Source organism: Macaca fascicularis, chromosome 13 (assembly GCF_037993035.2).
Source record: "Macaca fascicularis isolate 582-1 chromosome 13, T2T-MFA8v1.1".
In the NCBI taxonomy this organism is placed as follows: Eukaryota; Metazoa; Chordata; class Mammalia; order Primates; family Cercopithecidae; genus Macaca; species Macaca fascicularis.
In genome coordinates, this window is record NC_088387.1 from 60,457,587 (window position 1) to 60,485,548 (window position 27,962).

The following is a 27,962-nucleotide window of genomic DNA, read 5'->3' on the forward strand; positions in this document are numbered from 1 at the left end:
TCTATAGTTTTTACTATAAGCATGTTTTACTTTTATAAGGAGAAAAGTGGTTACAATAATAAACAACTGCAAAATACTGCAGGTATGTTAAAGGAACAATTGTACAAATATAGGGAAAGATTTGGCTTTCCTGCAAAACATGTGAAAAATACCTAAATATTTTAATTAACTATAGTTTAGAATGGCTAAATATTATGATGTGGCTACATTAAAGTGTGTTGCCCAGAGAGATAATATGCTACTCTGTGCTGTCAGACCATACTTTGAGATATTATGTTTTAATTAAATATTGCTTATTCTCTAGACAAGACTTAATTTCTCAGTCAGGATCACATACAGACCTGAAGCTATTTTACATGAGGAAGAAGTAAAAGAACTCTGGATGTTCTGAGCCAAAGAAAAATCTCAAGGGAAATCGGACTTCTGCTTTCAAACATAGGAAGAAATTACTTGAGGAAATAGGATTAAACTTGACTATTGTGTTTCTCCTGGGTCAGACAAGGACCATTTGCATTAGAATTACCTAGAGCACTTATTAAAATAGTTTATTTGCACCAGGCCTACATAGTCACAATATTTGGGAAACAGGCAAAGAATAAGCTTTTTTTATGAGACATAGTCTCCCTCTGTTGCTAAGGCTGAAGTGCAGTGGTGCGATCTCAGCTCACTGCAACTGTCGCCTCCCAGGTTCAAGCAATTCTCGTGCTTCAGCCTCCGAGTAGTTGAGGCTACAGGATGCGCACCACCCTTTTTTTTTTCTTAAAACGCAGTCTGTCTCTGTCACCCAGGCTGGGGTGCAGTGGCACAATCTTGGCTCACTGCAACCTCCACCTCCCGGGTTCAAACAACTATCCTGCCTCAGCCTCCTAAGTAGCTGGGATTACAGGTATGTGCCACCATACCTGGCTAGTTTTTGTATTTTTAGTAGAGACAGGGTTTCGCCATGTTGGCCAGGCTGGTCTTGAACGCCTGACCTCAAGTGATTTGCTCACCTCGGCCTCCCAAACTGGTGGGATTACAGGTGTGAGCCACTGCACCCAGCCTAGAATATGTTCTTGTTTTCTTTTTTAAAAACACACAAGGCCCTCCAAGGTATTCTCATGACAATCAAAGTTTCAGAAAACAGAAATTCCAAGGAGGCAATTTTTTAAATCTCCAGATAGTAGCTTACATGCTTACATTTAATTATTTGCTTATTATGAGTCAAACACTGTTCTACACACTTCATCTATATTAACCCATTTAATCCTCACAACAATCCTGACGTAAGTACTATCATTAATCTCCATTTTATAGTTGAGGAAACTGAGGCACATAAAGATTAAGTAACTTGCTTAAGGTCATTTAGTGGTAGTTACAGAAAAAGATCCTTCAGATGCAATGAATCTCCCCTAGTCTGTAAATCCCTGTCTCTACTAAAAATACAAAAATTAGCCCGGCATGGTGGTGGGTGCCTATAATCCCAGCTACTTGGGAGGCTGAGGCAGGAGAATTGCTTGAACCTGGGAGGCGGAGGTTACAGTGAGCCGGGATTACATCACTTCACTCCAGCTCGGGCGACGGAGTGAAACTCCATCTCGAAAAAAAAAAAAAGACAGTTTTGCTACGTTGCCTACACTGATCTCAAACACCTAGCCTCAAGTGAGCCTCCTACCTGGGTCTCCCAAAGTTCTGGGATTACAGGTGTGTGCCTGGCCAACCAAGCACATTCTGTAAATGTGAGGCCTCTTCTCTTCCTTTACTCAAATTTTATTTTATTTTATTTATTTATTTATTTTTTATTTATTTTTTTTTTTTCTTTTTGAGACAGAGTCTCGCTCTGTCGCCCAGGCTGGAGTGCAGTGGCCGGATCTCAGCTCACTGCAAGCTCCGCCTCCCGGGTTTACACCATTCTCCTGCCTCAGCCTCCCCAGTAGCTGGGACTACAGGCACCCACCACCTCGCCCGGCTAGTTTTTTGTATTTTTTAGTAGAGACGGGGTTTCACCGTGTTACCCAGGATGGTCTTGATCTCCTGACCTCGTGATCTGCCCGTCTCGGCCTCCCAAAGTGCTGGGATTACAGGCTTGAGCCACCGCGCCCGGCCTCAAATTTTAGATATTAAGAGTCCCTCATGGCCGGGTGTGGTGTGGCAGGATGCAGTCTGAGTGGTTCAAAAAAAAAAAAAGAAGGCATGATGGTAGCACATGGATGTAATCCCACCATTTTGGGAGGTCGGCCTGGGCAACACAGTCCTCATATTTACAAAAAACAGTGGTGGTGCACATCTGCAGTCCAGGCAGAGGTAAGAGGTGGTCAAGAAGGCTGTAGTGAGCTGTGATGGTACCACTGCACTCCAGCCTGGGTGACAGAGACCCTGGTTCACAAAGACTCCTTCAAAGCTGTCTTTGGTCCTTTTCTTTTCACTGTATTTGCTCTCCTTGTATGATCTTACAGCTTTGTTTACCACTTTTGGCATGTACTGTAGATAAACTCAGTTAACACCAGCTTCCTTTACCATACAGGCTAAAAAGCAGAATATGAATTTTCAAGCATTCCTTGAGGCTAAGGATAGCTTTGTGATAAGAATTTGGGTGGCCAGGCATGGTGGCTCATGCCTGTAATCCCAGCACTTTGGGAGGCCAAGGCGGGCGGATCACAAGGTCAGGAGATCGAGACCATCCTGGCTAACACCGTGAAACCCCGTCTCCACTAAAAATGCAAAAAAATTAGCCAGGCGTGGTGGCGGGCGCCTGTAGTCCTAGCTACTCGGGAGGCTGAGGCAGGAGAATGGCGTGAACCTGGGAGGCGGAGCTTGCAGTGAGCTGAGATTGTGCCACTGCACTCCAGCCTGGGTGACAGAGCAAGACTCCCTCTCAAAAAAAAAAAAAAAAAAAAAGGAATTTGGGTAAATGAGGCTAGGAGTGGTGGCTCACACCTATAATCTCAGCACTTTGGGAGGTTGACGCTGGCGGATCACGAGGTCAGGAGTTCCAGACCAGCCTGACCAACATGGTGAAACCCCGTCTCTACTAAAAATACAAAAATTAGCTGGGCGTGGTGGTGGGTGCCTATAATCCCAGCTACTCGGGAGGCTGAGGCAGGAGAATCGCTTAAACCCGGGAGGCATAGGTTGCAGTGAGCTGAGATTGTGTCACAGTACTCCAGCCTAGGCGACAGTGAGACTCCGTCTCAAAAAATATAATAATAATAATAATAACAATAATAATAATTTGGGTAAATGAGACCCAAAGTAACGTTAGCTGTAGGGATTTCTGGAAAGCTTTTGCTTTCCTGATAAGAGGGGATAGTTGAGGGACTGGCTCTTTCCTTTTCCTTCATATCTGGAACTTCTAAGTAGTGCTAAAGGTGTAGCAGTTATCTTTCCCCCACAAAGAAAAAAGACAGTGGCTGGGCTCGGTGGCTCATGCTTGTAATCCCAGCACTTCGGGAGGCAAAGGCGGGCTGATCACAAGGTCAGGAGTTCGAGACCAGCCTGGCCAATACAGTGAAAGGCCGTCTCTACTAAAAATACAAAAATTAACTGGGCGTCGTGTTGGGCGCAATTCCAGCTACTCGGGATGCTGAAGCAGGAGAATCGCTTGAACCTGGGAGGCAGAGGTTGCAGTGAGCCAAGATCATGCCACAGCACTCCAGCCTGGGCAATAGAGCTAGAGCCGGGCGCGCTGGCTCACGCCTGTAATCCCAGCACTTGGAAGGCGGGGCGGGTGGATCACGAGGTCAGGAGATTGAGACCATGGTGAAACCTCGTCTGTACCAAAAATACAAAAAACTTAGCCGGGCGCGGTGGCGGACGCATGTAGTCCCAGCTACCCGGGAGGCTGAGGCAGGAGAATGGCGTGAACCCGGGAGGCGGAGCTTGCAGTGAGCCGAGATCGCGCCACCGCACTCCAGCCTGGGCGACAGAGCGAAACTCTAAAAAAGAAAAAAGAAAAGAGACAGTACACAAGTATACTAAGGACTGTTTTCACATTTATCTTTCCAGTCCAGATCTTTTCTCGGACCTTTTTTTTTTTTTTTTTTGAGACAGAGTTTCTCGCTGTCGCCCAGGCTGGAGTGCGGTGACACGATCTCGGCTCACTGCAAGCTCCGCCTCCCGGGTTCACGCCATTCTCCTGCCTCAGCCTCCTGGGTAGCTGGGACTACAGGCGCCCGCCACTAAGCCCAGCTAATTTTTTTTGCTTTTTTTTTTTTTTTTTTTTTTGAGACGGAGTCTCACGCTGTCGCCCAGGCTGGAGTGCAGTGGCCGGATCTCAGCTCACTGCAAGCTCCGCCTCCCGGGTTCACGCCATTCTCCTGCCTCAGCCTCCTGAGTAGCTGGGACTACAGGCGCCCGCCACCTCGCCTGGCTATGTTTTTGTATTTTTTAGTAGAGACGGGGTTTCACTGTGTTAGCCAGGATGGTCTCGATCTCCTGACCTCGTGATCCGCCCGTCTCGGCCTCCCAAAGTGCTGGGATTACAGGCTTGAGCCACCGCGCCCGGCTTTTTTGCATTTTTTTTAATAGAGACGGGGTTTCACCGTGTTAGCTAGGATGGTCTCGATCTCCTGACCTCATGAACCACCCGCCTCGGCCTCCCAAAGTGCTGGGATTACAGGCGTGAGCCACCCGCGCCTGGCCTTTTTTTCTTTTTTTGAGACAGAGTCTCGCTTTGTCGCCAAGGCTGGAGTGCAATGGCGCGATCTGGACTCATTGCAAACTCCGCCTCAGGTTCAAGGGATTCCCCTGCCTCAGCCTCCTGAATAGCTGGGATTACAGGTGCACGTCATCACACCTGGCTAATTCTTGTATTTTCGTATTTTTAGTAGAGACGGTGTTTCACCATGTTGGTCAGGCTTGTCCCAACTGCTGACCTCGTGATCCACCCACCTTGGCCCTTGGCCTACCAAAATGATGGGATTACAAGTGTGGGCCACTGCGCCCGACCTTCTCTGACCTTTAAATTCAAAAACAGCTGCCTACTCAACAATTCCTTTTAGTAATCTCACAGGTACTTCAAATTGAACACTTTCAAGATAATGCTTCTCATCTTAACTTCATCTTAACTTCATCTCCCTTCAAGTGATCTCTATCTTTGCTAAAGGCACTAGTTTATGGGCACTTAGTCAATGGGCATATTAACTCACCTGTGCAAATCACAAATCTGGAGACAGCCCTGATACCGTTTTTTGCCTCTCTTCATACTCATCAACCATGTCTTTTTCCTTTCTCCCCTAAAACATCCTTAGAGTTGACTCTCTTTTCTCCATTTCTTTCCTATTATCCTAGTCCAAGCTATCGTTATCTTTTTGGATTAATATTCTTCACCCTCCAGTTTTCTATTTTTTTTTTTTTTCAGATGGAGTCTTGCTCTGTCGCCCAGGCTGGAGGGCAGTGGCGCAATCTCGGCTCACTGCAAGCTCCGCCTCCTGGGTTCAGGCTATTCTCCTGCTTCAGCCTCCCCAGTAGGTGGGACTTCAGGTGCCAGCCACCACACCCGGCTTATTTTTTGTATTTTTAGTGGAGACGGGGTTTCACCTTGTTAGCCAGGATGGTCTCGATCTCCTGACCTCATGATCCACCCACCCAGGCCTCCCAAAGTGCTGGGATTACAGGCGTGAGCCACTGCGGTGGGCCCAGTTTTCTACTTTCAAGTCATGCTCTACAGATTGGTCACAATATTTTAAAATACAAACCTGGCTGGGCACAGTGGCTCATGCCTGTAATCCCAGCACTTTGGGAGGCTGAGGCGGATGGATCACCTGAGGTCAGGAGTTCAAAACCAGTCTGGCCAACATGGTGAAACCCCATCTATACCAAAAATACACAAAAAATTAGCCAGGCATGATGGTGTGTGCCTGCAATCCCAGCTACTCGCGAGGCTGAGGCTGAGCCAGGAGAATCGCTTCAATCTGGGAGCAAAGGTTGCAGTAAGCTGAGCTTGTGCCACTGCATTCCAGCCTGGAGGACAGAGCGAAACTCAGTCTCAATAATAATAACAACATACAAAATAAAATACAAATCTGATTTTGCTGCTTCCAGACTTCAAAGTTTCCCATTGCTTGTATGATGTAGGCAAAAATCTTGGCAAGATTTTTGTGCTCTGCAACATCTGGCTCAGGTCTTTTTTTTTTTTTTTTTTTTTTTTTTTTGAGACAGAGTCTGGCTCTGTTGCCCAGGCTGGAGTGCAGTGGCCGGATCTCAGCTCACTGCAAGCCCCGCCTCCCGGGTTCACGCCATTCTCCTGCCTCAGCCTCCCGAGTAGCTGGGAGTACAGGCGCCCGCCACCTCGGCTGGCTAATTTTTTTTGTATTATAGTAGAGACGGGGTTTCACCGTGTTAGCCAGGATGGTCTCGATCTTCTGAACTCGTGATTCGCCCGTCTCGGCCTCCCAAAGTGCTGGGATTACAGGCTTGAGCCACCGCGCCCGGCCATCTGGCTCAGGTCTTTTCCATCAACCACATTGTAGTCATGATGGCTGTTGCAAGTGTGACAGGCTGGGGCTGGTGTCATGGGCAGGAATTTACCAAGATGGTCATAGGTAAAGAAGGGCAGATGTATTAGTGAAAGTATGAAGATACACTGCAAGGGTGCAACGGTCAGCACAGCAAAGAAGGGGCTGTCTGCAAAGAGCAGGGGCTGAAGGGAAGTTTTATAAGGTCTTGCTGGAGGGTGCTACATGCGGAATGAGGTTATGCCACTGGGGCTATGTGTGGAGCAAGGTAGTTGTGCTAGTGGGTTGTTTGGGATTAGTAGTCTCTGAGACAAATTGTTCTCCCAGACCTGGCCCCAGTCCCCTTCCTCATTGTTGCTTATTTACCAGGACTCCACAACCCACCCCAAGAACAGTGAAAAATCTTTGGCACTGGGGTGGAGATCTCATCTTCCAATTACTTTCTGCTGAACCTGGGCATAGGACTGGCCCTACCTATTATTGTTGGTCTGTTAGGAGACCCTGTGAATCACTGTTCCTGATTGTGGCACTTAGGATATTGCATTTTGCCGGAGGGAGTCATCAGAGAAGGAGAGCATGTCAAAGTGAAACTGGCATTCAGTTGAATCCAGGGGAGATTTGGAAAGGTAGCAGGCATCACTGGGGAGAGACTAATATCCCATTTGCAGCATCACTTGAAGGTAAAACTGTTGTTGAATTCCAGAAGATAGTTTTGTTTCTTAAGCCAGTTACCGAAAAGGCAAAGAAAAATTTTTTGCAGTGTGACTGTTTTACCTTACTGGAAGCCCATTTAGATAACCTGGAAATTGAACTCAATGAAAAAGTGTTTGAATTTAATTAGACACAGCATAGGGAACCAATTTTAGAGTTGTTGTTGTTGTTTTTTTTTTTTTTTAGATGGAGTCTTACACTGTCACCAGGCTGGAGTGTAGTGAATCTCAGCTCATGTAGCCCTCACCTCTGGATTCAAGTGACTTTCCTGCCTCAGTCTCCCAAGTAGCTGGAAGTACAGGCAAGGGTGCAACAGTCAGCACAGCAAATTTTTGTATTTTTAGTAGAGACGGGGTTTCACCATGTTGGCCAGGATGGTCTCGATTTCTTGACCTCGTGATCTGCCCGCCTTGGCCTCCCAAAGTGCTGGGATTACAGGCATGAGCCACCACGCCCGGTGATTATTATGCCTTAATTACATACAACATCCCTTTTATAAATTTCCTTTCATGAATTTTCTCATGACTTAGATAATCTACAACATTCTTGGACTTTTACTTGTCCTAAACATCCTTCTTTTAAAACGAGTCATTTCACTTTAGAACAAGAATTTACCATATGAGATCCTTTCTCATATAAAATCTCTTTTAAATAACCTTCCTTACCAAAAATACCTCTTTACCTTTACAACTTTTTTTTTTTTTTTTTTTTTTTTTTTTTTTTTTTTTTTTTGAGACGGAGTCTGGCTCTGTCACCCAGGCTGGAGTGCAGTGGCGCGATCTCGGCTCACTGCAAGCTCCGCCTCCCGGGTTTACGCCATTCTCCTGCCTCAGCCTCCCGAGTAGCTGGGACTACAGGCGCCCGCCACCTCGCCCGGCTAGTTTTTTGTATTTTTTTAGTAGAGACGGGGTTTCACCGTATTAGCCAGGATGGTCTCGATCTCCTGACCTCGTGATCCGCCCGTCTCGGCCTCCCAAAGTGCTGGGATTACAGGCTTGAGCCACCGCGCCCGGCCCCTTTACAACCTTTCTTTGGTAGGAGGGATGGAGTCTTGCTCTGTCTCCCAGGCTGGAGTGCAGTGGCGCGATCTCGGCTCACTGCAACCTCCGCTTCCCAGATTAAAGCGATTCTCCTGCCTCAGCCTCCTGAGTAGCTGGGATTGCAAGTACGCACCACCACACCCGGCTAACTTTTTGTATTTTTAGTAGAGAGAGGGTTTCACCATGTTAGCCAGGATGGTCTCTATCTCCTGCCCTTGTGCTCCACCTGCCTTGGCTTCCCAAAGTGCTAGGATTATAGATGTGAGCTACTGCACCCAGCCACCTTTACAACCTTTATAGTGTAGAAGTTCCCACTTCTTAAAAAATTGCTTGGTTAGATTTCTTGCCACATCTTGTTTGAATAAATGTGGGCTTGTTTGAATAAGTATTTTAAACCCCTGAGTTAGGGCTATCGAGGTAGAAGTTATTGGTTAAAGATTTACGTGGCTTTCCTGGGATAAATAGGGCTATTAGAGGGAAAGATGAATTCAGAGCATGGGTAAATATTAAACAGGCACCCATCTTTGCCCCAGAGGGATGTGGGGTATTTAGACATTACCAGGGACTGGTGGGAGAATGGTAACTGATCCCTTAAGTAATGTAAAGGGGTGTGAATTTGTTTTTTGGAGGGAGGGGTGCCATCTGCCCCAAACCCAACAGGATTTGGAGGAGAGTTGCTCAGAGCAGATAAGTACAGAGTAGGCAGTTCTTGAACCCAAAGGGAAATTTATAACTTTACTTGCTATTTTCAGAGTTGCCCTTGGCTTTGTCCTGCTGATGATGATGTCTGATTTGCAAGCCAGCTGGAGCAGAGCCTCTTCAGCTCAATGCCATTGAGGGTTGGGATTCTGTCCTGGGGGCCCTCTGGCTCTCAGGGAAGTCCCATTTTCAGTGGCTGAGCTTGTGGCAAAGGGTGCAAGTCACATGGGGCTTTTTCCCATTTATTCCATTGGGGCAGTTTGGCTTCCTTCCAGTGGCCTGTCTTCCTGCACCAATGGCAATTACCTAGACGAGTGTCTTTAAGGCACCCTGGAGGGGGTCAGGGAGTTCTAGAGCAGCTAACAGTTGAGCCTGCCTCTTGTCCCTCTGGGTTTTTTTTTTTTTTTTGAGACGAAGTCTTGCTCTGCTGCCAGGATGGAGTGCAGTGGCACCATCTCAGCTCACTACAACCTCAGACTCCCTGATTCCAACGATTCTCCTGCCTCAGCGTCCTGAGTAGCTGGGATTAGAGGCACGCACCACCACGCCCAGCTAATTTTTGTATTTTTAGTAGATACGGGGTTTCACCATGTTGGCCAGGATGGTCTCCATCTCCTGACCTCGTGATCCGCCTGCCTCGGCCTCCCAAAGTGCTGGGATTACAGGCGTGAGCCACTGTGCCAGGCTTTCTTTTTTTTTTTTTTTTTTTGAGACGGGGTCTCTCTCTGTCGCCCAGGCTGGAGTGCAGTGGCCGGATCTCAGCTCACTGCAAGCTCCGCCTCCCGGATTTACGCCATTCTCCGGCCTCAGCCTCCTGAGTAGCTGGGACTACAGGAGCCTGCCACCTCGCCTGGCTAGTTTTTTGTATTTTTTTTAGTAGAGACAGGGTTTCACCGTGTTAGCCAGGATGGTCTCGATCTCCTGACCTTGTGATCCGCCTGTCTCGGCCTCCCAAAGTGCTGGGATTACAGGCTTGAGCCACCGCGCCCGGCCTTTTTTTTTTTTTTTTTTTTTTTGAGAGAGACTCTCACTCTGTCACCCAGGCTGAAGTGGAGTGGCGTGATCTTGGCTCACTGCAACCTCCAGCTCCTGGGTTCAAGCGATTCTCCTGCCTCAGCCTCCTCAGTAGCTGAGATTACAGGCACCCACCACAACATCTGGCTAATTTTTGTATTTTTAGTAGAGGTTTCACCGTGTTGGCTAGGCTGGTCTAGAACTCCTGACCTCAGGTGACCCACCCGCCTTGGCCACCCAAAGTGCTGGGATTACAGGTGTGAGCCACCGTGCCCAGCCTAATTTTTGAATTTTTAGTAGAGGCAGGGTTTCACCATGTTGGCCAGGCTGGTCTTGAACTCCTGGAGTCAAGCAATCCACCTACCTTGGCCTCCCAAAGTGCTGGGATCACAGGCACAAACCACTGTGTCCAGGCTGTCCCTGTGCTTTTCTTTCTCCTTAGCCTTGTCCTCCTTATTCTGCTCTCATTTATGTAAGAATGAGGAGCCAATTTGAGGATTTCTTACATAGGGGCTATGCTGTATTACCACCACCAACGATAAAAAAACATTTCTTTTTCAGAGGATGAATGTCAAATTTATCCCGCCTTTTTTTTTTGAGACAGAGTTTCGCTCTCATCACCCAGGCTGGAGTGCAATGGTGCAATCTTGGCTCACTCCAACTTCCATTTCCCAGGTTCAGTCGATTTATCTTGGCTCACACCAACTTCCACCTCCCAGGTTCAATCGATTTTCCTGCCTCAGCCTCCTGAGTAGCTGAGATTACAGGCGCCCATCACCATGCCCAGTTAATTTTTGTATTTGTAGTAGAGACGGGGTTTCATCATGTTGGCTAGACTGGTCTCGAACTCCTAACCTAAAGTGATCCACCTGCCTCGGTCTCCCAAAGTGCTGGGATGACAGGCATGAGCCACCATGCCTGGCTAGCCAATATTTTATTTATTTATTTTGAGACAGAGTCTCACTCTGTCTTTGCACAGGTTGTAGTGCAGTGGTGCAATCTCAGCTCACTGCAACCTCCGCCTCCCAGGTTCAGGTGATTCTCCTGTCTCAGCCTCCCGAGTAGCTGGGACTACAGGTGAGCACCACCACGTCCTGCTAATTTACGTATTTTTAGTAGAGACGGGGTTTTACCATGTTGGCAAGGCTGGTCTCGCACTCCTGACCTCAGGCGATCTGCCCATCTGGGCCTCCCAAAGTTCTGGGATTATAGGTGTGAGCCACTGAGGCTGGCCTAGAGATGCACTTTTTTTTTTTTTTTTTCTTTTTGAGACGGAGTCTCGCTCTGTCGCCCAGGCTGGAGTGCAGTGGCCGGATCTCAGCTCACTGCAAGCTCCGCCTCCCGGGTTTACGCCATTCTCCTGCCTCAGCCTCCCCAGTAGCTGGGACTACAGACGCGCTGGGACTACAGGCGCCCACCACCTCGCCCGGCTAGTTTTTTGTATTTTTTAGTAGAGACGGGGTTTCACTGTGTTAGTCAGGATGGTCTTGATCTCCTGACCTCCTGATCCGCCCGTCTCGGCCTCCCAAAGTGCTGGGATTACAGGCGTGAGCCACTGTCCCTGGCCAGAGATGCACTTTTCAAAGGGGTGTTCCACCTATTGGAAAGGATCTCCTGGTGCTAGGGCCTCACACTGGATGAACACTGGGTGAGTGATCCCAGGTTAGTCCAGGTATGAATTATGCTATGTGCTTAATCTAGGTATGAGGGGAAAAGGTTGAGGGAGGACTCACAGTCCTGGTGCTGTTTGGGATCACCTGGCTTAAGACATCCGGAACAGGATGGCTGGCTGTCTTCACGGGAGAACTAGGGGGTGAGATCCCCAAAACGTGTATAGGCTTGCCCTGGTTGAGGTTCCGCTGCCAATTGAGCTACCAGCAGTGACTGGGGACTTTTGACCAGAAAAGATGAGAGCCTTCTTCCCTTCTGGGCAAGGCAGGCAAACTTGTTCAAACCCTGGCCTTCAGGCTACAACAGGGAGTGGCCCTAACCAGTTGCCATCAATTGCCAGAGAGATACTGGAGTTCGTCCACCGGAAGCAAACTCTGAACCTCTCACCTGATTGGGCCGTGGTGGTCAGATGTCTTTCCACCGGGATCTTCTGATCTGCTGGGGAGTGGCCCTGGCCGGGGACCTTCAATTGTCCCTCATGGATTCTGTCCACCAAGAAGCTGGAATTGGAGGAATAGGGGAGAAGGGAGTAGTCCCCAATCACTCCCCATATGGCCACCAAAATGTCACGAGTGCAACTGGCTAGGGCTGGTGTCATGGGCAGGAAAAGAATGTACCAAGACAGTCGTAAATGTATTAGAGAAAGTATAAAGAGGCTGGGCGCAGTGGCCCACACCTGTAATCCCAGTACTTTGGGAGGCTGAGGTGGGCGGATTACGAGATCAGGAGATCGAGACCATCCTGGCCAACATGGTGAAACCCAGCCTTTACTAAAATATAAAAAATTAGCCGTGCGTGGTGGCGGGCACCTGTAGTCCCAGTTACTCAGGAGGCTGAGGCAGGGGAATCACTTGAACCCAGGAGGTGGAGCTTGCAGTGAGCCGAGATTGCACCACTGCACTCCAGCCTGGTGAGAGAGCAAGACTCCGTCTCAAAAAAAAAAAAAAAAAAAAAAAAAGAAAGTATAAAGATATGATATGTTGCAAGGGTGCAAGGGGCATCACAGCAGAGAAAGGTCTGCAAAGAGGCAAGGGCTGGAGGCAAGTTTTACAGGGTTGTGCTGGACGGGGCTACGTGTGGAGTGAGGTTATGCTGCTGGGGCTATGTGTGGAGCAAGGTAGCTGTGCCAGTGGGTTGTCTGTGGTTAGTGGTCTCTCAGAACAATTGTTCTCCCCCACCTGGGTCCCCTTCCTTCTTGGTGGTTATTTATCATGACTACATACTTGCTTAGTTTTGTTCCTAGAAACAGCCAAGTTATTTTATGTCTCAGAGGTTTTGCATATGCTGTTCCCTATTTTTGCATGCTACCTCTATTAATCTTTTTTTTTGTTTTTGAGATGGAGTTTCGTTCTTGTTGCCTAGGGTGGTACAATGGCGCAATCTCGGCTCACTGCAACCTCTGCCTCCCGGGTTCAAGCTATTCTGCTGTCTCAGCCTCCTGAATAACTGGGATTACAGGCATGTGCCACCATGCCCAGCTAATTTTGTATTTTTAGTAGAGACGGGGTTTCTCCATGTTGGTCAGGCTGGTCTCAAACTCCCGACCTCAGGTGATCTGCCTGCCTCGGCCTCCGAAAGTGCTGGGATTACAGCGTGAGCCACTATGCCTGGTGTTACCTCTATTAATTTTCTATTGCTGTTAAATTACCGTAACACTAGAGGCTTAGGACAACCCACTTATAGGTGGGTTTTTTTTTTTTTTGAGATGGAGTTTTCCTCTCGTTGCCCAGGCTGGAGTGCAATGGTGCGATCTCAGTTCACTGCAACTTCCGCCTCTCGGGTTCAAGCGATTCTCCTGCCTCAGCCTCCCGAGTAGCTGGGATTACAGGCATGCGCCACCACACCCGGCTAATTTTTGTATTTTTAGTAGAGATGGGGTTTCTCTATGTTGGTCAGGCTGGTCTCGAACTCCTGACCTCAGGTGATCCACCCGCCTCGGCCTCCCAAAGCGCTGGGATTATAAGCTTGAGCCCCTGCGTCCGGGCGAACAACCCACTTATAGTTCTGTAAGCAAGCAGTACAATATGGGTCTCAGCGGGCTAAAAATAAGATGTCAGCAGTGCTGTGTTCCTTTCTGGAGGTTAAAGGGGAGAATCTATTTTCTTGTCTTTTCCAGCTTCTGGAGACCCACCCACATTTCTTGAGTCCTAGTCCCCCTTCCTCCACCTTCAAAGCCAGCAACATTGCATCTTTGGTGTTGTGTAGTCATAGCTCGTCTGAAAAAAGCTGGAAAAGGTACTCTGTTTTCAGGGCTCCGGGTAATTAATTGGCCTTACCTGAAAAATCCAGGGTACTCTTCCCCATCTCAAGGTTCTTATTGTATTTACACTGGCAAAGTCCCTTTGGCTATGTGAGGTACCCAGATTCTGGGGATTTGGACATGGACATGTGGTGCGCAGAGGAGGAGTTATTATGCTTACCACACTACTCTAATGACTGCATTGGGCTGCAAAAATCCAACCTTGGCTTTTGGGTTTTATTTTTGTTAGATAGTCAAAAGCTTTACAGAGCAATAAGAAGGCAGTTGATAGCACTGATAAGCCGATTAACAATGCCAACAGGGACCCAGGACTTTTCTTACCATTTTGCCATCTTCAATGCCTTGACATTTGCTACTCCAGACAGCACACGTATTCAAGGCAGACAGAAGAGGGAAGGGGGGCTGGGCACAGTAGCTCATGCCTGTTATCCCAGCACTTTGGGAAGGCATGGCAGACGGATCACCTGAGGTCAGAAGTTCGAGACCAGCCTGACCAACATGGAGAAACCCCATCTCTACCAAAAATACAAAATTAGCCAGGCATAGTGGCACATGCCTGTAGTCCTGGCTACTTGGGAGGCTGAGGGAGGAGAATCGCTTGGACCCAGGAGGCAGAGGTTGCAGTGAGCCAAGATTGCACCACTGCACTCCAGCCTGGGCAACAGAGCGACATACCATCTCAGAAAAAAGAGTAGAAAGGTAAGTTGGAGAAGACCCAAGTAGTTTATTCTAGATGCAACAGGAAATTATAGAAGAGTTTTAATCAGCAAAGTGATGTAATCCAATTTGTTTAAATATAGTAATTCTAGCAATAACTAGACAGCAATTTGCTAAGCTTATGTACAAACTGCTGTACAAACGACGCACTTGACTGGGTGCTGTGGAAAGTATACAATAGCATACCTGCCTTCTAATAATGGCCCTAAGTTGTACAAAATAGTACCTGGAGTGTGGATGTGAGGGAGAAGAGTATACTCCACAGTAATTCTGGTCTTTTCCCCCAAACGTCAGATACAATAAAGACACAAAGGTTAAAGGCCTATGTTCAGGCCGGGCATGGTGGCTCACACGTGTAATCCCAGCACTTTGGGAGGCCGAGGCAGGCAGATCACTTGAAGGCAGGAGTTCGAGACCAGCCTGACCAACACGATGAAACCTCGCCTCTACTAAAAATACAAAAACTAGCCAGATGTGGTAGGGGGCACCTGTAATCCCAGCTACTGGGGAGGCTGAGACAGGAGAATCACTTGAGCCCAGGAGGTGGAGGTTGCATTGAGTGGAGATCATCAGGCTGGGCAACAGAGCTAGACTTTGTCTTTAAAAAAAAAAAAAAAAAAAAAAAAAGCCTATGTTCAATAATAGCAACCAGTACACTAAGGAGGACAAATCATTTCCATGGAAATAGTAATTTTCCAAAGTTGTTTATGTGGGGCTGGTTTTCAGACAAGTTCTTAGGAACATACTACAAATTGTAGAATTAGAAATTTCATATAGTACATTATTTTTATTCAGAGGTTAGTTCTACCACTAGATGATGACATACAAACAAAATATTGAAAACAGTCAACTTTAAGCTATCAAAGATAGTATGATTATTGCTGATTATGGTTTTGAAAATTCAAATTTACAAGAAATGATGGGATATTTATAAAATGTAAGACATTCTGCTTCATTGTTCTTTTGGAATGCACACTCTTCAAGAACATTAAAAGGTCCCTGTTGATATATATACTAAGTCAGCATGGCAGAGTGAAGAGTCGAGAGTTAGGAGGCAGTAAAAACCTTGTTTCTACTGGCTTCTGTGCCTTATCTTTTTTTTTTTTTTTTTTGAGATGGAGTATTGCTGTTGCCCAGGCTGGAGTGCAGTGGTACATCTCGGCTCACCACAACCTCCGCCTCCCAGGTTTAAGCAATTCTCTTGCCTCAGCCTCCTGAGCTGGGACTACAGGCGCACACCACCATGCCTGGCAAATTTTTGTATTTTTAGTAGAAATAGGGTTTCACTATGTTGGCCAGGCTGCTTGTGAACTCCTGACCTCATGATCTGCCTGCCACAACCTCCCAAAGTGCTGGTATTACAGGCACGAACCACCACCTCTGTCTTATCTGTTAATCAATTGAAGTAGATACGGGGTTGGTAAATTGCAGCCCAAAGGCTACTTCTGGTCTACTATATGTTTTGTGTGGCTTGTGGGCTAAGAATGGTTTTAACATTTTAAATGGTTGAAAAAAATTAAAGAAAAATATTATTTTATGACAGACACATGAAAATTATACAAATTTCAAAGTCCATAAATAAGGTTTTATTGAAACATAGCCATTTATTCCCCTATTATCTACATCTGCTTTTGTGCTAACAGAGTAGTTGTGATAAGAGACCCATATTATCTACGAAGTATAAAATCTTTACTGTTTGCACTTTATACAAAAAGTCTGTTGAGGCTGAGCATGGTGGCTCAACCCTGTAATCCCAGCACTTTGGAAGGCCAAGGCAGGCAGATCACCTGAGCTCCAGAGTTCGAGGCCAGTCAGGGAAACATGGTGAAAACCCATTTCTACAAAAAATACAAAAATTACATGGGTGTGGTGGTGTGCTGAAGCAGAAGTGTTTGAGCCCAAGAGGTGGAGGTTACAGTGAGCCAAGAGCATGCCACTGCACTCCAGACTTGGCAACAGAGCGAGACTTTGCCTCAAAAAAAAAAAAAAAAAGTTTATTCAGCTCTGATGTAGATGATTGAAGAGCAATGACCATTTATGACAACAATTCTCTAAACTCTCAAAGCATGTTAAGCATCATGTATGTTTTTAAAGAAACAAAACCGGCCAGGCACGGTGGCTCACGCCTGTAATCCCAGTACTTTGGGAGGCCGAGGTGGGCGGATCACGAGGTCAGGAGATCGAGACCATCCTGGCTAACACGGTGAAACCCCGTCTCTACTAAAAATACAAAAAATTAGCTGGGTGTGGTGGTGGGCGCCTGTAGTACCAACTACTTGGGAGGCTGAGGCAGGAGAATGGCGTGAAACCGGGAGACAGAGCTTGCAGCGAGCAGAGAGAGATTGCGGCACTGCACTCCGGCCTGGGGGACAGAGCAAGACTCCGCCTCAAAAAAAAAAGAAACAAACAAAACCTAAGAAGCAAGAGATTTTTTTTTTTTTTTTTTGAGAGTCTTGCTCTGTCCCCCATGCTGGAGTGCAGTGGCACAATCTGGACTTACTGTAAGCCCCGCCTCCTGGGTTCACGCCATTCTCCTGCCTCTGCCTCCCAAGTAGCTGGGACTACAGGTGTCCACCACCACACCCGGCTAATTTTTTGTATTTTTAGTAGACATGGGGTTTCACCGTGTTAGCTAGGATGGTCTCGATCTCCTGACCTCGTGATCCGCCCACCTTGGCCTCCCAAAGTGCTGGGATTACAGGCACGAGTCACAGCGCCCAGCCGCAAGAGATTCTTAAAAAAAAATTCTGTAAGGATCAGAGTGTGTCCTTAACACACCATATTACTATGCATCTACAATAGTTGTTCTGCATGTTCTTTTTTTTTTTTTTTTTTTGAGACAGAGTCTCGCTCTGTCGCCCAGGCTGGAGTGCAGTGGCCGGATCTCAGCTCACTGCAAGCTCCACCTCCCGGGTTTTATGCCATTCTCCTGCCTCAGCCTCCCAAGTAGCTGGGACTACAGACGCCCACCACCTCGCCCGGCTAGTTTTTTGTATTTTTCAGTAGAGACAGGGTTTCACCGTGTTAGCCAGGATGGTCTCGATCTCCTGACCTAGTGATCCGCCCGTCTCAGCCTCCCAAAGTGCTGGGATTACAGGCTTGAGCCACCGTGCCCGGCCTCAAGTTCTGCACGTTCTTTTGAGACAGGGTCTCACTCTATCTCCCAGGCTGGAGTGCAGTGGCCCAATCATGGCTCACCCCAGCCTCAACCTCCTGGGCTCAGGTGATCCTCCCACCTCGGCATCTGAAGTATTTAATGGCGAAAACTGCAACTACTGGCTCAGCGCTGTGGTTCATGCCTGTAATCCCAAGCACTTCGGGATGCCGAGGCGGGTGGATCACGAGGTCAGGAGATCGAGACCAACCTGGCTAACACGGCGAAACCCTGTCGCTACTAAAAATACAAAAAATTAGCTGGGCGTGGTAGCGCATACTTGTAATCCCAGCTACTCAGGAGGGTAAGGCAGGGTAATTGCTTGAGCCCAGGAGGTGGAGGTTGCAGTGAGCCGAGATCATGCTACTGCACTCCAGCCTGGGCAACAGAGCAAGACTCTATCTCAAAAACAAAAAATTAAAAAAAAAACCTGCAATTACTTTTGCACCAATTTAAACAGCTGGGACTACAGGTGTGTAGCACCATGCCTGGCTAATTTGTAAAATTTTTTTGTAGAGACCGGGTTTCACCATGTTGCCCAGGTTTTCTCAGACCCTTGGGTTCAAGCAATCCTCTAGCTTCAGCCTCCCAAAGTGCTAGGATTACAGGCCTGAGCCACCGTGCCTCGCCTGTCCTGTGTGTTTTTTTTTTTTTTTTGAGACAGAGTTTTGCTCTTGTTGCCCGGGCTGGAGTGCAACGGCACGATCTCGGGTTACCACAACCTCCGCCTCCCGGGTTCAAGTGATTCTCCTGCCTCAGCCTCCCGAGTAGCTGGGATTACAGTCATGTGCCACCACGCCCAGCTAATTTTGTATTTTTAGTAGAGACGGGGTTTCTCCATATTGGTCAGGCTTGTCTTAAACTTCTGACCTCAGGTGATCCGCCCGCCTCGACCTCCCGAAGGGCTGGGATTACAGGCATGAGCCACTTCGCCCTGTAATCCCAGCACTTTGGGAGGCTGAGGCAGGCAGATCACGAGGTGAGGAGTTCGAGACTAGCCTGGCCAATATGGTGAAACCCCATCTCTACTAAAAATACAAAAATTAGTGGGGTGTGGTGGTGCATGCCTGTAGTCCCAGCTACTCGGGAGGCTGAGGCAGAAGAATCGCTTGAACCTGGGAGGTAGAGGTTGCGGTGAGCCGAGACCACGCCACTGCACTCCAGCCTGGGTGACAGAGTGAGATTTCATCAAAAAAAAAGAAAAAAAAAGAAAAAAAAAAAGAAAAATCTCTATCAAGCCAGGTGCAGCGGCTCTTGCCTGTAATCCCAGCACTTTTGGAGGCCAAGACGGGTAGATCACTTGAAGCCAGGAGTTCAAGACCCGCCTGGCTAATACGGTGAAACCCCGTCTCTACTAAAAATACAAAAAATTAGCCGAGCATGGTGGCCGGCACCTGTAGTCCCAGCTACTCGGGAGAATGAGGCAGGAGAATGGCGTGAACCCGGGAGGCAGAGGTTGCAGTGAGCTGAGATCGTGCCACTGCACTCTAGCCTGGGTGACAGAGCGAGACTCCGTCTTAAAGAAAAAAAAAAAAAAAAAGAAAAAAAGAGTATCTGTATCAGTTAGAAATGTGTTTGGTTACAAGTAACGAAAATCTGAAAAATGGCTTAAAGAAAAAGAACTTTTTTGACGAGTCTTGCTCTGTTATCCAGGCTGGAGTGCAATGGCAACCGCAGCTCACTGCAACCTCCGTCTCCCGGGTTCCAGCGATTCTCCTGCCTCAGCCTCCCAAGTGGTTGGGATTACACGCGCCCTCTACCACGTCCGGCTAATTTTTTTTTTTTTTTTTTTGAGACGGAGTCTCGCTCTGTCCCCCAGGCTGGAGTGCAGTGGTGTGATCCTGGCTCACCGCAACCTCTGCCTCCCGGGTTCAAGTGATTCTCCTGTCTCAGCCTCCTGAGTAGCTGGGACTATAGGCGTGCGCCACCAAGCCCAGCTAATTTTTGTAGTTTTAGTAGAGACAAGGTTTCACTATGTTGGCCAGGCTGGTCTTGAACTCCTGACCTCGTGATCTGCCCACCTCGGCCTCCCAAAGTGCTGGGATTATAGGTGTGAGCCACTATGCCCAGTCTAATTTTTGTATTTTTAGTAGAAACAGGTTTCATTAAGTTGGCCAGGCCAGTCTCTAACTCCTGACCTCAAGTGATCTGCCCTCCTTGACCTCTCAAAGTTCTGGGAATACAGGTGTGAACCACCACACTCAGCCAAGAAAAATAAGTTTTATTTTTCTCACATAAGCAGTCTGGGCATAGACTGCTGTTCAGATGCATCAGGGATCCACACATTATGATTCTGTTTTATCATTTTTTTTTTTCTTTTTTTTGAGATGGATTTTTTTTTGCTCGTTGCCCAGGCTGGAATGCAATGGCAGAATCTCAGCTCACTGCAAAAAAACACAAACAAACAAACCAAAAAAAACCCTCCACTCCCTGGGTTCAAGTAATTCTGTAGCCTCAGCCTCCTGAGTAGCTGTGATTACAGGCACCCATCACCACACCTGGATAATTTTTTGCATTTTTAGTACAGATAGGGTTTCACCATGTTGGTCAGGCTGGTCTTGAACTCCTGACCTCAGGTGATCCACCTGCCTCAGCCTCCCAAAGTGCTGGGATTACAGGCGTGAGCCACTGTGCCTGGCCTGTTTAATCAAATTTTTTAAACAATGAAACTGCAAATGGGATAAAATTGTTAAAAAAATTACAAGATGGGTATTACTTTGTGTATCGAGACCATGTTTCAGGCAGAAAGAAGGTTTAAATGGTATGTTAGCTGAATTTGTCCCTTATTGTATCAGGAAAGGGGAATTCTTCCCAAAGAACCCATCCTGCAGATTTCTGCTTACATTTCTTTTTTTTCCAGAGAGGGTCTCACTGTCACCCAGGCTAGACTGCAGTGGTATGATCACAGCTCACTGCAGTCTCTATCTCCTAGGCTCTAGTGATCCTCCCACCTCAGCCTCCCCAGTAGCTGGGATTACAGGTGTGCACCATGCTAATATTCTTATTTATTGGAGATGGAGTTTTACCATGCTGCCCAGGCTGATGTAGAACTCCTGGGCTCAAGCAATCCATCTGCCTTGGATTCCCAAAGTGTTGTGACTGTAGTCGTGAGCCACCACTACCAGATAAAAACATTTTTTTTTTTTTTTGAGACGGAGTTTCACTCTTGTTGCTCAGGCTGGAGTGCAATGGCGCGATCTTGGCTCACCGCAACCTCTGACTCCTGGGTTCAAGCGATTCTCCTGCCTCAGCCTCCTGAGTAGCTGGGATTACAGGCATGTGCCACCACGCCTGGCTAATTTTGTATTTTTAGTAGAGATGAGCTTTCTCCATGTCGGTCAGGCGGGTCTCGAACTCCCGACCTCAGGTGATTGGCTCACCTTGGCTTCCTAAAGTGCTGGAATTACAGGCGTGAGCCAACGCACCCGGCTAATTTTTAAATTTTTGTAGACAGAGGGCTCCCATTGTTGCTCAGGATTGTTGCTTACCTTTCATCAGGAAGAGCTCAAATAATGTATGGCCAGCCCTAGAGAAGTCAGATCACCATGATGGTTGGTTTCAACCGCTACCTGAAAAAATGGGAGACCAGCAAGTTGGCTCACACCTGTAATCCCAACATTTTGGACCGGAGGATCAATTGAGGCCAGGAGTTTGAGACCAGCCTGGACAACAGAGCAAGACCCTATCCCTACTAAAAATAAAAAAACAATTAGCTACGTGTGGTGGACAGCGCCTGTAGTCCCAGCTACTAGGGAGGTGGGAGGATCCCTTGAGCCCAGAAAATGGAGGCTGTAGTGAACTGTGATCGCAACACTGCACTCTAACCTGGGCGACAGAGTGAGACTCTGTCTCAAAAAAAAAAAAAAAAAAAAACCCAAATAAATAAAAATATTTGGGGTTGTGTTGGGAAGGAAAAAAAGGATAGGTGGGAATGTATGTTGAGTGGACAATGAATGTCAACCTCAGGATCCAAATTAAGTCTGCAAAAACCCAACTCTGTGAGAAAGACAAGGAAGAAGGAAGATGATGGCAGAATAGATCTACAATCCTAAGGATCACCTGCTAGTAGGAAACAACTTAAAACAGGTTGGGCAGAATGTTTACAGTATCAACTTCAAGCAGCTGAAAGGTAAAGCATTTGGAACCAGGTGGTTCTGGCATGGAGAGATGGGCGCGCCATAACCTCCACAAAAGCTATCAACAGAATTACTACAGGGCCTTGATAGACACCTGGTTATCATTCAGAGATTATGCACACAATCTTACGGACTTTGCAGTCAGATGTCTATGTAAACACGTTGGACACAAAAATTAGCAAGCAAGGTGTAATTGCGGGCGGGAGGAAAATTCCCTTACAAACTTCAGTTGACTGACCCCTTCACCTGTTCTTTATCTTAATATCCTCGTTATTCGCTCTCAGCTGAGAAGCATTACTTGCTATTTCAGGTGGAGCTGATGGGCACATCGTGAGGGGCCCTCTTCCGTAAAAACGAGGCGATGTTAGGCAAACACTCTTTACTCCGCCATTTCTAGTTACGTCAAGGATCTTACTGCTCCAGGACGGAGGACCTCCAAGGTAATCAGGGTAGCGATAATCACCGATACAGTTAAGCGGGGCCCTGGGATGATGCACTCTCAGACCCCGTGGGGAGTGGCCCTTGCGCCCAAAAGAGAGCAACGGAGTAGGCCCGGCCCGGCACCCCAGTTGACTCCCTGCTTCCCCCACCCCAAAAGCCTGAGCGCGGAAGAGGGGGAACACCAAAGAAACCCGCACCAATTCCCTGACCCTGCCCTGGGGAAAAATGGCGAAGCCCAGGGGCGGGGGACAGGACGGCACGAGTGACCCGGCGCTCGCCGGGCCTCGGAGCCCCTGGAGTGTGTCGCGGTGGGCGACGCCGCGCAACTGCTACCCGTTCGTTGCCTCCGCCATCTTCTCTTACTCACCCGGACTCCCCCCGCGGCCGCGCTGGCTTCGCGTTTCCCTTCCGGCCGCTGACAGAGATCCGGGCTGGGCGGGGTGGGCGAGCGCGCGGAGGGGGTGGACCGAGGGCGGGGAGGCCGGACGGAAGAGGAAAGGGAGGGCGGCGAGCCAGTCACGGCGGGGTGTGGAGCGTGCAGCGTGTGTGCGGAGGGAGAGGTGGGGGGCGGAGAAGAGGCGAGGGAGGGAGGGAGGCGGAGGAATGAGAGCGCGCGGCGCCTCTCGGCCGCTCCTAAGCCCGGGCGGAAAGAGCCGAGCGCAGCCCGAGCGCTCTGTTAAAATGGCGGCGGCGTCGGCGGTGGCCGCGGCGTCTGGTCGGTGAAGTGACTCTGCTGCTTCTCTCCCCACCCGCCCCCTCCCTCCCTCTCCCCTTCCCCCGTCCTTCCCCTCCTTCCCCGCCGCCGGCGCCTCCGCGCCCCTCCGGCCTGCGCACCTCCCCTCGCTCCCCTCCTTTCCCCCGCCCGCTGCGGGGACCGCCGGCCCCCTCCCCCATTCTCTTGCTCCCCGCCCCGTCCCCGCCGCCGCCCGCCCTCGTCGCCTCCCCGCCCCGCCGGCCGGCCAGCCCCCTCCTCCGCCTCTCTCCCCTCCCCCCCGCCGGTCGGGATCAGTCAGTGTGATCCGAAGCGGGGGAGGGGGGGGGCGGCGGCCGAACGATGTGCGAGAACTGCGCAGACCTGGTGGAGGTGTTAAATGAAAGTAAGTAGCCGCGGTAGCGGCCTGTCGGGGTGCACGGTTTGGGGTCCTCGCGCAGCTCTCTGGCTTCCCCGGGCTGCCGCGGCCTGCGGGAGGGGACGGCCGGGCTGGGCGGCGTGCGGGCCTAGCGCCCTGGGAAGGTGCGCGGTGGCGCGGCCGCCGCGGCGCCTCGGGCCCAACCCGGCTGGGTTACCTGGGCGCCCGAGAGGCGGCCGCCGCGGAGCTCCGGCCCGGCCGGGCCCGGGTGCTCTGGGCTCTCGGAAAGTTTTCTCATTACAGGTGTCAATTAATGAAGGCAGTAATGAGACCCTTGCCGCCTTCACCCCTTTCGCCCCCTTCGCCCTGCCAGGAAGGTGCGGGGAGGTGGGGTCGGAGGACGAGGCTTTCCTCCGCAGTCCAAGCCCTCCGGCAGCCCTCTTTGATTTCCAGCGTGCTGCCAAGGCCTCTCTTACCTGTTAATTTTCATTAAACTCCCCGGGAGCAGGGTGGTGGTTTTTCCCTCCCTTGCGGGTGTGTGGGTGTCTTAAACACTTCAGCCAGACCTTAAATAGCTGAAAACGAACTGTGATAGTGATGACTGGAACCTTCATACCTATTTTAAAAATAAATTTGTTAATGATGCTTCTTAGTGTAGCATTCACCGCTTTAATGGTAAATTCTGTTAGGCAGAGCACTGTGCTACACATACCATCCCGGGATAGTTATGGCCTATCTCTCCTGGAAGGAAAGGCCTTTTACCTGATACTTTACTTTCTATTAAAGAGGGTACGTTGATCTTTTCTGGCCTTTTTATTTTATATTTCGACCCTTGCAAGATGGTATTTCAGCTTATAGAAGATATATGTCAAATCACCTACTTCTGGGCCTAAAGGCCTGGTTGGCAAAGGTGAATTAGATGGATCAATTTACAAAAAGTTGGTTGTTGAAAAAATGCTCACTTATGAACAGTTTATGTGGGTTTTGGATTTGTATTCTGTTTGTGATATTTCCACAGATAGACTTTCATACTATCTAATTTTGTAATACAATTCACTCGATTTATAAAATATATCATGGTGTTTGTGTTTGAATTTTACTTTGTGTTTGAATGTCACTTGAATGACCAAAGACAACAATAAAAGTGGAAGGGTTCTAACTCAATTTCAACTCCGTATTTATTTCCTGATAGATGGAATAGGCTTTTGCACATATTCCAACTATTGGTTCCGGTATTTGTGTCACCCTAAATTATCCAAGAATTTTAAGATTATTTGTGTGTATTTTGAGATATTTTTATTTCTGGTGCAGGTGGTTTACGATATGATAAATCTTCAATACTTACTGTATTTTATATATCAGATACAAGTTGTGTGATGATGTTTGTTATGCTCAACTTGGAAAGTTAATAGCTTTGCAATGTAATATGAGGAACAAGTACTTAATTTCGTTGGTGATTTTAAATATATATATATTTTTCCCCCGAGACAGAGTTTTGCTCTTGTTGCCCAGGCTGGAGGGCAATGGCAGGATCTTGGCTCACTGCAACCTCTGCCTCCCAGGTTGAAGCGATTCTCCTGCCTAAGCCTCCCGTGTAGCTGGGAATACAGGTTCCCCCCACCATGCCCGGCTGATTTTCGTATTTTTAGTAGAGATGGGGTTTCACCATGTTGGTCAGGCTGGTCTCGAACTCCTAACCTTGTTACCTGCCTGCCTCGGCCTCCCAAAGCGCTGGGAATACCGGCGTGAGCCACTGAGCCTGGCTGATTTTAAAATATCTTAAACTTGGAAAATTTTAAACAAAACATCTGAAGAAAGTAAAGTTTATTTTTTGAAAACAGGTGGCATCTTGATCATAATGAAAGGTCTTATTTAAGATTATCTGGGAAACCCCTAGAACTTTGGTTAGAAGCACTGAAAAATGCAATGCATTTATGGAGAGTTAGCAATGTGGAGAATTGAGACAGAATTTAGCTTTTATTACCTTTAAGCAAATACAGTTAGTTCAACCAGGTTCACAAAATCTGGTCATGTGCACCCTCTAAGAAACCTGTTTTAATGAATAAGTAAGGATTTTCTATTTGTGTGTAAGCCAGTGCACTCTAAAAATACATAATTTCTTAATATTGCCTTTGAGGCTCAATATAAAAATGTAACTCTTAAACAATAATCTCTCAGTGATGCTTCCTTTTTAAAAAAATTTACAGCCGGGGGCAGTGGCTCTTGCCTGTAATCCCAGCAATTTTCGAGGCCGAGATTGGCGGATCACCTGAGTTTGGGAGTTCAAGACCAGCCTACTAACATGGAGAAACTCCGTCTCTACTAAAAATATAGAATTAGCCTGGCATAGTGGCACATGCCTGTAATCCCAGCTACTTGGGAGGCTGAGGCAGGAGAATCTGTTGAACCCGGGAGGCAGAGTTCGCGCCATTGCACTCCAGCCTGGGCAACAAGAGCGAAACTCTCTCAAAAAAAAATTTTTCTACTTCAACAATTTTATGTGTAGTTTATACCACACTATTACAGGTTGTTTTTTTCCCTGTAGTTCTTTACTTATCCATGGCTATGATGGAGCATGATAATGAACATGAGTGGTTGGAGCTTGATAAAACTTGTTGAAGTAGATTATATGTGTTTCTTGTGATCTCATTTGCAGTAATTACCTATAAAGTCTGCCCTTTTTCCCCCTGTAACTTGTACAAAGATGAACATCAGTTCAACCTTGATCTAGAAATTCAGAGTTGGCCAAGTGACTCTGAATACAGCTCAGGCCTGTATTCCCAACACTTTGGGAGACCGAGGTGGGCGGATCACAAGGTCAGGAGCTTGAGACCAGCCTGGCCAATATGGTGAAACCCCATCTCTACTAAAAATGCACAAATTAGCTGCGTGTGGTGGTAGGCGCCTGTAGTCCCAGTTGCTTGGGAGGCTGAGGCTGGAGAATTGCTTGAATCCCAGTAGGCAGAGGTTGCAGTGAGCCGCGATCGTGCCACTGCACTCCAGCCTGGGCGACAGAGCAAGACTCAATCTCAAAAAAAAAAAAAAAAAACAAATTCACAGTTACAGTCCTCCCAAAATGTGCTCAGAATTTGTCTTTAAATATAACACCCTGTAACAGTTTAGCCAGCTAAGAGAAGCAATAAAATTGTGCATATTTTTGGGTGGTGTGTTTCCAGGTTATGTTGAAAAATACGTAATTAGTGTTAAACCAACCTCACAAAACAGATGTGGTGATGCGCCCCTGTAATCCCACTAGGCAGGAGGCTGAGGCAGTAGGATTGTTTGAGGCTGGGAGTTCGAGACCAGCCTAGACAACATAGTAAGACTGCTGTTTTTTTTTTTTTTTTTTTTTGAGACAGAATCTCGTTCTGTCACCCAGTCTGGAGTGCAGTGGCATGGTTTCGGCTCAGTCTCCCTGGGTTCAGCAGTTCTCCTGCCTCGGCCTCCCAAGTGGCTGGGATTACAGGCACAAGTCACCATGCCCAGCTAATTTTTGTATTGAGTAGAAATGGGGTTTCACCATATTGGCCAGGCTGGTCTTGAACTCCTGACCTTGTGATCCACCCGTGTTGGCCTCCCAAAGTGCTAGGATTAACAGGCATGAGCCGCCGCGCCTGGTGAAGACAGCTTTCCTTAATAAACAAACCAAAAGCCCTATTTCTTGTGAAATTTACACTGATCACCCTTAGAGAAGGCTACCTGGACAAGCAAGAGTGTAATAATTTTTTTTTTTTTGACATGGAGTCTAGCTCTCACCCAGGCTGGAGTGCAGTGTCGGCTCGCTGCAGCCTCCACCTCCCGGGTTCAAGTGATTCTTCTGCCTCAGCCTCCTGAGTAACTGAGACTACAGGCACCCGCCCAGCTGAGTTTTGTATTTTTAGTAGAGATGGGATTTTGCCATGTTGGCCAGGCTTGTCTCGAACTCCTGACCTCAGGCGATCTGCCTGCCTGGGCCTCCCTAAGTGCTGCAATTACAGGAGTGAGCCTACGTGCCTGGCCTAAAAATTTTGTTTAAAAAAGTTTTAGTTGATAAGTAATTTTTACATATTCATGGGGTACGTAGTGATGTTTCAGTACATAAAAAGTATAGTGATCAGTTGAAGACAATTAGTATATCCATCATCTCAAACATTTAGCATTTGCGTTAGGAACATTGAATGTTCTCCTAGCTATTTTCAGCTGTATCATATATTATTGTTTTTTTGAGACAGGGTTTCTCTCCCGTTGCCCAGGCTGAAGGGCAGTGGTATGCTCTTGGGTCACTACAGCCTCCGCTTCCTGGGCTTAAGCAATCCTCCTGCCACATCCTCCCGAGTAGCTGGGGCTACAGGTGTGTGCCACCAAGCCCAGCTAATTTTCGTGTTTTTAGTAGAGATGGGGTTTCACCATGTTGGCCAGGCTGGTGTTGAACTCCTGAACTCAAGTGATCTGCCCGCCTTGGCTTCCCAAAGTGGATTAGAGGCATGAGCCACCATGCCCGACTTGTGTAATATATTATTGTTAACCGTAGTCATTCTGTAGTGGTATAGAACACTAGAACTTAATCCTCCTATCTCACTGTAATTTTGTATCCTTTAACAAATCTCGCCCTATCTCTCCCCTCCCTCTACCATTC

The 27,962-nt window shown here is 47.9% G+C and overlaps 1 protein-coding gene and 1 long non-coding RNA gene across 15 annotated transcripts in view; one reads left to right on the forward strand and one right to left on the reverse strand.

Annotated features, from left to right (window-relative positions):
• The window catches only part of LOC135966911 (uncharacterized), a 43,681-nt gene extending 20,984 nt beyond the window's left edge, over positions 1–22,697 (reverse strand). The window contains exons 1-3 of one of the 2 annotated variants that reach the window (XR_010580632.2): positions 22,645–22,697; positions 21,189–21,269; positions 19,904–20,084 (exon numbers count right to left, since the gene is read on the reverse strand). This is a non-coding gene — a long non-coding RNA (uncharacterized lncRNA). Of the gene's footprint in view, positions 1–19,903; positions 20,085–21,188; positions 21,270–22,644 lie in introns of those variants that run through there. The other variant, XR_010580631.2, reaches the window with a different exon arrangement.
• Positions 22,698–23,251: 554 nt separating this feature from the next.
• The window catches only part of USP34 (ubiquitin specific peptidase 34), a 288,078-nt gene continuing 283,367 nt past the window's right edge, over positions 23,252–27,962 (forward strand). For all 13 annotated transcript variants that reach the window (XR_012422341.1, XR_012422342.1, XR_012422343.1 and 10 more), the window contains exon 1: positions 23,252–23,374. Coding sequence is in view for 8 of the 13 variants with exons in the window: in XM_045369231.3 (XP_045225166.2) it covers positions 23,332–23,374 (43 nt within the window). In the remaining 5 variants the exon portion in view is untranslated. The remainder of the gene's footprint in view (positions 23,375–27,962) is intronic.